The sequence below is a fragment of the Marmota marmota genome, unplaced genomic scaffold (assembly GCF_001458135.2).
Source record: "Marmota marmota marmota unplaced genomic scaffold, marMar, whole genome shotgun sequence".
NCBI lineage: Eukaryota > Metazoa > Chordata > Mammalia > Rodentia > Sciuridae > Marmota > Marmota marmota.
In genome coordinates, this window is record NW_026000174.1 from 15,505,511 (window position 1) to 15,516,323 (window position 10,813).

Genomic DNA, 10,813 nt, shown 5'->3' on the forward strand with positions numbered 1-10,813 from the left:
TTTATTTTTTTATTTAAATGTTAACACCATAACTTAAGTGAGTTTTAGTCTAGGTGATTTATTGGCAAATGATTTCACTTTTGAGCCTAAATTCTCTTAGTTGTAGACGGGAACGGCAGTCCTTGCCCAACTCCCCACACGCAGCCACTACAAGGATCAGATGAGACAGCCCATGTGAAAACTCTCTAAAAATGATACAAGTTGGAAATCAGGGTCAGAGGTCAACGCTTCAGGCGAAAGGCAGTGTGAGTGGGTAAGTAAATTAAAGGTGTCCTTATTTTAGGATGCCCGTTTCCCCAGGCATCTTTTAGAAAAGTCGCCCAAATGAGAAATGAAATAAAAGAACTAATAATAAGTTTCATAACAGGTATCTGCTTAAGACCCCTATTTAATTTAATACTGGTCAAAAATTGCATCATGTGTTTCAACTAAACTAGGAAAGAAGTTCTGAGATTGGAATCTTGTAACTCTAATTGCCACGCCCCATCGTAGCCTTTTTCTTTTCGCCGCGCCCCTCCCTCTGAACTCCATTTCCCCACATGCCCCGGGCTCCTCTCAATCAGCCGACTTTGTGACGCAATTCCGCTGCCTTCTGGGAAATGTAGTTTATTCGATCTCCGCCTGCGGAAAGATCTTAGGGCTTGCAGACTACCACTCCCGTGAGGTTGTGCGCAGCCCCACCCCGTTCGCGGCGTCTTCGAACGTGCCGCGGCAGCCATGTTGGTCGTGGCCAGCACAGGGGCCGGCACCAGGGGATTATTGAAGCAGCTGTCATGATGCTGGGGTTCCTGGTGTTGAGGAGAACGGCGCCGGCGCCGCAGCTCCTCCTCCGGCTGCTCAGGTCCGCAACGCTTCAGAGCCACGGAGGTGTCTCCGGCCGGAGCGTAACCACCAGGAGACGCGGGGAGCCGCAGTGGCTGAGAGAGGCCGCCGGGGGGCGCCCCGGAACATCTTCGGCATTACCACTTGGTCGAGGGGCAGCCACCTGGGGGCGCCAGGGAGGATGCACCGAGAACCAGCTCCTGTCTGCTGCCCCCTGTGGACGCCTACCTATCCCCGAAGAAACCCTCCCGGGACAGGACAGCTGGAAGTGTGTCTCTAACAGGGCCGGGCTGGGCATGTGGGCCCTCGCCACAGCACTGGTGGTTCACTGCTACAGCAAGAGTTCGTCCAACAAAGGTGATTATGGGGCCAGGTTCAAGGAAGGGAGATGCGGGAGGAGTGTCCTGATCCGCATCTTTGGAGGGTGGAGGTGCTTATCGATTTAGACCTGCATATCTTCAGTCTTGGAAGGACCCAGACCAGACATCATCTGATTTCAGGGGCAGGGTGTTGCATTGGAGAGCTCACCAACTCGGAATTCTATAATCTCCCATCATAGGTCAGTCTCCTCTCTTTGGGCATCACTTTGTCTATCTGTACAATGGGGGCATTGGACTAAACATCTGATTACAGCATGGTCCTTTTGTGGGCTGATATTCTGTCTTTCAAAACGTCTCCAGAAAGCCACAAGCAGTTTTAAGGGCAAGAACTAACTGCTGTAAAGAAGTTGTCTGCCTACAATGGCCCGAGAAAGGAAGAGACTTGATTCCAGTGCCAGTTTGATCCCTTGCTCCTTTCTGGCCTCACTGACTACACCTATAGTGAAGGATGATTTTTCAGTACTTACAGTACTGTTATTTTGACTCCTGTAGTGCAGTGGCATTAGTCTTTTAGGGTTTTGCTGTACCTGTTCTCAGACTTGAGTCAATCTTGCCGTGTGGGACAGTTGGCAGAAGAAGGAAGTTGGATCCCTGGAGACCAAGAGCAGGGGGGTTGTCAATGTGGTTGACCCAGATTGGCCTCTCAGCTGGGTTCATGGAGCTAAGCAGGGGCCGGGAGAGTGGGTGGGGAGCCAGACTTCTCGCCTGCCTGAGCCCAACCACTCTAGTTCTCAGTTGTCCTTAAGAAAGGTACTGAGGCACGTTGTCCATAGATTCATTCCAAACTCTGAGACCTTGGAGCAAAATTGAGGACTGCCTGGACTTACATTTGTTTATTCAGTAGGATGTGACAACTGTAAAGGAAGTGTTTTGAATAGAAGGGAGGACACTAGGGATCTTGTTTTGGGTCTAATTCTTCCCCTCATGAATATGAACTCTTGCTCCTTCTCATTGGACCTCTCTACAAAATAAGGGCATTAAAATAGACTCTAAGGGCTCTTCTAGCTTAGGCAGCTACGATTCTGTAATTTGTCACAATTTTGGATGATACCTTCTTGTGCCTAGTTTTGAGAGAGGTATATGGTTAAGTTCTAATTTAACATGAAAGTCAGTTAAGGGGATGGTGCAGGTAGTTCAGTGTACAGAGCTATTGAGTGGTGTTATGTGTTGTTGGAGGAGCAGAGGGCTAGCAGGGCCAGGAAAGCTTTCAGGATGAGGCGGGGGATGAAAGAAAAAGAGAGTGACATGGTAAGCCCCTTGAGAGCAGGGAATGCATTTTACCTTCTTTTTCAAGTTGATACTATCAAGTTTTTCTAACACCTATGTGTTATTTGCCCACCAGTGTCTGGAACTTAGTGGCTACTTAGTAAATATGTCTTGAGTTGGGTTGTATTCCATGCAAAGGCTTTCGCCAGTAGTTGGTGTGTGCAGTAGCTAGCAGTGGCCATTGGGTGGAGGATGAGGTTTTTGGGATGAGGTGAGAGCAGATGGAGGGATGTGTATTGGTTTGGGATTCTTCTGTATGCTATGGAGAGCCATGGAAGTTTCCTAAGCAGGGAATGTCCAGAGGCCAGTGTGTTTAGATGAACTGGAGGAAAGTAACTAGAGACTTGCCTAAGAAGTTCTTGTGAACTTCCCCAAGAAAACTCAATAATAACCCAAACCATGAACAATTCCAACCCTTCTGACTTGCCAGCTACCCCGTCCCCTGACTCAGGGTTTTGAGCTAAATCCCTCAGCGCTGTGTAGTAGAACTGGACCCTTCAAAAGCCAGGAGGCCCTGGTTTTAATTGGCACATTTCTTACTCACTGGGACTTTGGAGAAGCTGTTTTTATCTGCAGAGTGAGGGGAGAATGGGTAGAGCCATTTTTGAGAAAGGGGTATTTTCCTTCTAGCTGGAGACTGTCTGAGCATAATTTGGTGTGTGTTTGAAGAACAGTCATATAAGGTAAGCAGGAAAGACCTGGCCCTGAGATGTAGGCCAGGAGGTAGGTGAAGGCACCAGTGTCTGGAATGGTTTTCATATGTATGATAAGGTGGGTATCTTATCTCTTATGCAGATAAGGAAACTGAGGCTCAGGAGTTGGCTAAAACAATAATTGTTGGAACTGGAACTATAGCCCGGATCTTGTTTCTCCCACATCTCACTAGCTGACTTGTGGCTGGACGGAGAGCTCCTGAAGTAGGGCTGGGTAGGAGTCAGTCCACTATCTCAGAACTAGGCTGGGCACAGAGGGCTCCATGGGGCATTTAGTATTGGACTGTTTGAAAGAGTTGTGCCTTTACTGTTGACTTTTGAAATTTTCCAAGTCTGGCAGTTCTTCCTTGTGGCCACAAGGTGATGCCAACAGCCTGCCAGCTGCACATTGCTGTTCTGCTAGGCCTGGTGAGTCTAAGGGTTCTGACCCCTCTGCTTTGAGCTTTCCTTCTCTGAGCTTGGCCCCAAAGAGTTTGCAGACTTTTTAACCATCATTTTGTCTCAGCATCTTTGTGAGACTGGCATGGTAAAGATTATTGTCTCTGCTTTGTAGTCTGGGAACCTGTGGTTTTGAGAGAAAGGGGCCCATGGTAAGTAGATGGTGAATAGGTTGGGGCCAGGTCTCAATGATTCCTAGTTGAGGCTTTCTCCATTTGTAGAGTGGCCTACACCCTTGCCTGCCGCTGTCCATTCTCTTCCCTCTGTTTGGTTTGTGACCTGTGACATCAAGATTCAGAACTGGGCTAAGAAGTAGGGAAAGAGTGAGACACGGTCAGGGAATGATTAATAATAACAACCATAGTAATAGAAAATACACTTTCACAGAGTTTTAGAGCTATGAAGAGCAGGGATATTTTTATTCTAAGTATTTACCCAGGTGAGGTGTGGAGCTAGCAGTTTACCCACATCCCCTGTGTGGTGAGAGCAATGGAGAGTTCGGGCTCCCTTAGAGAAAGGTATGGAAGTCAGATTGCTAGCAGTGGAGCCCAGGTGGGGAGGGGATGATGAAACAGCCCTGAGGAGAAGGTCCTGGCCAGCCATCTGATCAGCGCCCCCTCTCTCTTCAGATGCAGCCCTGATGGAAGCTGCCCGTGCCAACAATGTTCAGGAGGTCAGCAGGTGAGTGTTGGCCCCCAGGCCTTGCTCTCCCCCAAAGAGGGGCTGAGCAGGTGAGCCCCTTCCTCATGTGATGACTTTGCCTTGGAAGAAGTCCTCACTCTTAAGCTGTGAACTGTCCCCTGTGATTTCCCTGTAGCATCAGAGTCACCTGAACTCCCTTGGCCCAGGGTCAGCCTTTACATATTTTAGGTAGGGAGGAAACTCCCAGATATCCCTGAGTCTTCTGCGGGGATTATTTGGACTTCCCTCCACATCCTGTTGGTCCTCCTCTGGATCATCTGGTTTGTTTTGTTCCTCTGTGGAAGAGGCACATGTTACTGCTTGTTGCCTAGGTGGGGTGCAGGTGGGCACCCATAGAGAGAGGCTTGTGGATTTCAAAGGAAGCTGGAAGAGACCTTTGTGCCAGAGGCCCTGGGGCTAGAAAGGCCTGTCTTCACGGCTGGGGTGCCCATGTTGGGTCCTGCCAGGGGAAGACTGCTGTTCTCCAGCCTCACTGACTCAGCTAGTCCTTTGGGGCCATGAAGTTTTGTATTTGAGGCTTGTCTTGTTTTTAAGCACAGGGACAGGACTCAACTCAAAGCTCATTCTGGTGCCAGGGACAGGGCAGAATCTGTCCTGGATAATGCTGAGACTGGGGACAGCATAGAGTGTGTCAGCTAAGGGCCACTGGTTGAAGAAACTACTGACCCCTTCTGTCCCTCATCTTGACCTCTTTTGGCCCTTTGAGTAGATTTGGGTGGCCATAGGACACCCCCTTTTCTCTACCATCACATCCAAATCTTAGGAAGTTAGATGTTTGGGGCAACTATCCCTGTACCCCAGTACCACTGACACTCGGTGCTCTTCCCGCTTCAGCAGCTCAAATATATAAGAGAGTGCTGAAAGGCAGCCACGGCCCCACCAAGACTTACTGCTTTGATTCCCTTTCATTTTATCTGCAGCATTATTATTGATTCTCAGGGGTGCTTTTGAGTATTAATGTTCAAAGCTTAGTTTTTAATAAACCACTTTTGAAAGTGTGGGCTGGGAGTTGTTTTGTAGCCAAATAAATATGATGGAGCAATAGTTTAATAAACATGCGATGATGCATCTTAAAAAACCAAGCACAGATGTCATCTTGTTATTATAAGAGCCATTCATAACTGCAGGCTGTGTGTGGCATCTCCATTCCCCCCGAAACTAATGAGCCCTGCTTCATTCTGCCGCATTAGAAGGGAAACAAGGGGGTGGAAACTGGCCCTTGCTGACCCTGGAATCACCTGTTGGTAGCTGCAAGGTGCCTGCTTCCCCCTGGCTAGCCCAGAGAACTCTTCTGGACATTCATTCCTGCTGGTGTGGACAGTGTCTCTTGGGCCCTTTCATGGAGGTCCCCGGTCTCTAGCTTGCTTTCCTCCCTCTTCTTCCCCAACTCCCTTGGTCAGGCTGACTCGGTCAGAATCTCCCTTCACTGCACGTGAGGAAGTCAGAGATGAGTGAGACACCGACCCTCCCTGCAGCCCCTATCTCGCACAGCACCACAGAGCAGGGGCAGACTGAGCAGAGGCAGGCGAGCCTGGCTGCCTGCTGGGCCAGGGGACTCCGTGGAGCTGGTGCAGGGTGTGGGGAAAGAGGGAAGGTGACTTGAGAGAGGCTGGAATGTGCACACCCTGCCCTGTCCAGGTTGAGGGTTTTCAGACCCTCAGTGGGGAGACATGGGAGTTTTTGAGCAGGGGACTGACCCTGCTTGGTTAGGACTGTTTCTGAGAGCTAAAGGATGAACTGAATGGGGAAAAGCTGAAGACAGCTCTGTGGAGAGACAGTTTTAATAAGACAGATTCAAGGTGATAAAGGCCTGAGAGCACATTGTTCCTGCCTCACCAAAGCAGTTCTTGCTTCTGAAAGAATGAGTTGACCTCTGCTGGGCCCTATAGGTGTGTGGGGTGAGGGTGGTAATCTGGCTGTGGTCTCAAACAGATAAGTAACCCACCAATTACCGTTCTTCCTGCTAACAGGGCAGGTGTTGGAAGAGGTAATTATAGGGATGGCCTGACCATCCTCACTAGAAGGAAACCTTAAGTTTTACGCAGCCTATCTGTGCCCTAGACTCTGCACAGTTGCTTCATGCAGCTACTTATTTGTTCCTCTGTGCCTTGACCCTTAGCTCTGCCCATTAGGTTGGCCTATAGCGGAATAGAATTTTTTTTTAAATTTACACATGATTGAGACACCATATATTTGATTGGTATGGTCATTGATTCAGTATTTGGAATAAAAGAAGGATCTAGTGAATAATATTCTACTCTTTCCATGCTGTCTTGGGATTCTTGCTGTGTATGTCTCTACTCTGACCTCCATCATCTCCTTTCTCCAGTCCAGAGTCTCAGGAGAGCTCTGGATAGGTACTGTTCAGGAGGAAGTGCTTCATCCTCCTCTTTAGAACACTCAAGAGTCTATAGTCCCTGGGTCCTGGACGTGGGACCTCCACATAGCATATCTGTGCTCAGTGCTCATCTGCCTGAGTTCTGGCAGCCTTCAAGGCTCAGTTCAGGTGCTGCCTCCCTGTGAAACCTTCCTGGATTCCTCTCAGCTGGGTGTTATATTTTCCTTCCCCTACTCTACCATTCCCTCTGCTCTGGAAGACTATGAGGGTTGGATAAAAAGGGCCATGCCAGTATGTAGCAGGAGGGCAATCTAGAAAAGAAGTTGGAGGTCAGGGTGGAGGGGCAGGGCTGAACATCAGGTTTGAGGGGTAGATAGTCCACACAGGAAAACCATTGAAGTCCACATGCTGACCTAATCAGGAACTGATCCCAGATCCTCACAGAGTGTGTGACCATCAAGCCAATCTTCTGACAGTGGCACTGATATGTGAGCACCATTGACTTGCTTTATGTGAATCTGGCTAATGATGTGTGGGGTTGGCAGAACCTACCACTCACCACACTTTGTTAAGAGTTTCATGGGCTACATTTTACTTTAAACCACAGGATTGTGTTTCTCACCATGGCAGGAACAAAGTCTGGTGCCCTAAAAGTCTCTTTTACCATATGTGCTAGCACAGGAGAACTCAAATGCTTTACTCATTTCAGTGTAACTGAAGCGAGAGGTCCTTACTCCCACTGGTTGCCTCCCCATTGGTTGCATGAAAGGGAGGCTGGGGCTCTTTGCCCTTTCTCCTTCCCTCCCTCCCTCCCTCCCTCCTCCCTGAGGCACTTAAACTTTGTAAGTTCATCCGGTCCTGGCACTTCAGAAGTGGAAGACTGGCCCCTATCCTACCTGTTAACAGTGAGCAGGTGGCCCTGCTCCTGGGCTCAGCCCAAACCTGAACCTGGTTTCTGAACTGAAGAGCCACTCACCCGAAACAGAGGGCACATCTGTCTGGGCTCAGGCTGAGACATTTGAGGACTCCTCTTCTCCAGTGGAGATCACGTTTCCTTCTGATCAAACCAGTGAAAAACAACATTCCTGCCTATTTTCTTCTACTAGCAGTGGAGAAGCTGGGCTTCTGCTAAGTAGCTAACTCAGTTGTTTATCAGCCCAGCCTCTGATGAAAGAGACTTGGTGGTATCAGTCTTGGACCTCTACCCTCTGCCCTTTCTCTCCATTTGTTCATCTGATAAACATTTGCTGAGCATTTACCATATGTTGGGTCCTCTCCTTGGCACAGGGGATACCCAAGCAGGCATGATTCCTGACCTCAGTGACAGATCTTTTGGCAAAAGTGTGATCTGTACTAGAGACAGGAAAGTGCAGGGACTGCTGCAGTGCAGAAGTGTCCCTAATCAGCCTGGGGGGTTAAGAAAAGCTTCCTTGAGCAAATGGCACATGATCTTAAAATATCAACAGTGTTCAGCAAATAGAGGGGGAAAGCATTCCGAGCAAAAGGGACAGCACCAGTGGTAGCACCAGGGCAAGGAACAACCAAGGGGTGTGTGGGAAGGGGAAATTGTGCATTGTTTGCCACAAGATCACAGTCTGAGGCTGAAGGGACTGGAGATAGGTAGGGATCTGGTCATGAAGGGCATCCATTGACTGGACCTCAGTTGCCCTCATGTCTAGCATGTTCTCTGTGCCTACCCCTGTGGTGAATTGGGTGGGGTAGGGAGCGGAGCAACAGCAGTGAAGAAGGAGAACCAGTTCCGCCTTTGAGAAGCTTAAATCTCTCTTGGTAAGAAAAGAGGACATGAGTAAAAAATTGTGAACAAGCAAAGCAAAGCACAAAATGCCTGACTTGTATGAGTCTAAGTCATGTGGAGATGATAATAGCTAGAACCTGTGAATTGTAGAGTTATTATTACTAGTAATTATTAATTTATGCAACCAATGTTAATGAGTGCCTGTTAGGAACTAGGTGTTGGCTGAGTGCTGAAGACACAGTAGTGAACACGACCAGTACAATCCTTGTCCTATTGGTACTTACAGTCCAGTTGGGAGCCAGAGGACTCTAAGTATGTACTTCAAAAGTGAAATAAAGTTTATCTTTTCAGTAAATGGTACAGGGACAACTGAGTAGGCATATGCAAAAGACTCTTCTCAGGTGGAGATCACATTTCCTTCTGACCAAACCAGTGAAAAAAAATACTTAGATAAGCTTAAATCTCCCTTGGTAAGAAAAGAGGACCCTAATACCATACGTAGAAATGAACTAAAAACAATCATGCAACCAGAGACATGAAAAATTGTGTTCCAAATGTGTACTATGAATTGAAATGCATTCTGCTGTCATGTATAAAAAATTAGAATAAATAAATAAATTTAAAATGTAAAAAAAGATTCATGGAGCTAAATGTAAATGCTAATGCAGTAAAACTCTTAAAAGAAAACATAGAATTAAATCTTTGTCACTTTGGATTAGGCAAACCTGCCTTAGATATGGTATCAAAAGTACAAGCAACCAAAGTGGGGAAAAAAAGTGGACTGCATCAAAATTTAAAACTTATGTGCTTCAAAGGCTAACATCAAAAATGTAAAAAGAAGGCTGGAGCTGTAGCTCAGTGGTAGAGCACTAGCCTTGTACCTGTGAGGCACTGGATTCAATCCTCAGCACCACATGAAAATAAGCAAATAAAATAAAGGCATGCTATGCATTTACAACTACAAAATTTTTTTTTAATGTGAAAAGAACAAATAATAATAATAATAAAAGAATGTGAAAAGATCCTAGTTGGGCATGATGACACATGCCTGAAATCCTAGCTACTCAGGAGGCTGAGGCAGGAAGATTGCAAGTTTAAGAGAGAGAGACCCTGTCCCAAAATATAAAGGGCTGGGGATGTTGATCAGTGGCAGAGTGCCTGTGGGTTCAGTGCCTAGTACTGCAAACAAAACAAAACAGAAAATAATCTACCTAAACATGGACAAAGGATCTGAATAGACGTTTCTTCAAGGTATATATACAAATAACCAACAAGCGTATGAAAAGATGCTCAACATCATTAGTCAGGGACATGCAAATAAAAACCACAGTGAGATACCACTTTGTACTCTTTAGAATGGTTATAATAAAAAAGATTGTCAAAAGCAAATGCTGTCAAGGATATAGAGAAATTGGAATATTCATACATGCTATAGAGGGGGTGTAAAGATGGTATAGCCACTTTGGAAAACAGCTTGGCAGTTCCTCAAAATGTTAAACCTATTAGAGTTACTTTATGACCCAGCAAGTCTGCTCTAGGTATATATATCCCAAAGAAATGAAAACATGGACATTAATGTATTTGTACGTAAATGTTCACAGCAGCATTTTTCATAACATCCCCAAAATGGAAACAACCTCAAAGTCAGTCTGTTAACTGATGAGTAGATAAATAAAAATATGATAAAACCATATATCATAATGTTATTTGTCAATTTCAAGAAAGAAAGTACTGTTATACTGCAAAATGGATGAACCTTGAAAGCATTATGCTAAGTGAAGGAAGCCAGTCACAAAAGTCTACTGTCTTGAAGTCTTGGATTACAGTAACAAAATGTTATAGATTGGGTGGCTTATAAACAATAGAAATGTTCTGGAGGTTGGAAAGCTCTGGTAGATATTTTTTTTAGTGCCCACTTCCTGCTTGACAGATGGCCGTTATGCTGTGTTGTCACGTGGCAGAAAGCATAAGGGAACTTTCTGAGATCTCTCTTTTATTTTTTAGGGGGGCTGGGATTGTGGCTCTGTGGTAGAATACTTGCCTAGCATGCTTGAGGCACTGAGTTCAATCCTCAGCACCACATAAATGTAAAAGAAAGATGTTGTGTCCACTTAAAAATATTTTTAAAATATTTACTTTTTAGTTGTAGTTGGACACAATACCTTTATTTTACTTATTTTTATGGGGTGCTAAGGATTGAACCCAGGGCCTCACACATGTGAGGTGAGCACCATACTGCTGAGCCACAACCCCAGCCCCCACCCCATCTCTTTTATAAGGTTACTAATCCCATCTAGTAGGGTTCCACCCTCATGACCTACTTAACCTTTACAGGGCCTCACCTTCAAATATTATCACATTGGAGAGTAGGTTGTTGCCTGAATTGGGGGGGGGGGGG

The 10,813-nt window shown here is 46.4% G+C and overlaps 1 protein-coding gene across 1 annotated transcript in view; it reads left to right on the forward strand.

The window, feature by feature from the left end:
• The first annotated feature begins 695 nt into the window (after positions 1 to 695).
• Positions 696 to 10,813, forward strand: part of Clpb (caseinolytic mitochondrial matrix peptidase chaperone subunit B) — a 144,298-nt gene continuing 134,180 nt past the window's right edge. Inside the window, exons 1-2 of the mRNA XM_015477476.2 lie at positions 696 to 1,179; positions 4,249 to 4,300. Coding sequence (XP_015332962.1) covers positions 774 to 1,179; positions 4,249 to 4,300 — 458 coding nt within the window. The 5' untranslated portion in view covers positions 696 to 773. The remainder of the gene's footprint in view (positions 1,180 to 4,248; positions 4,301 to 10,813) is intronic.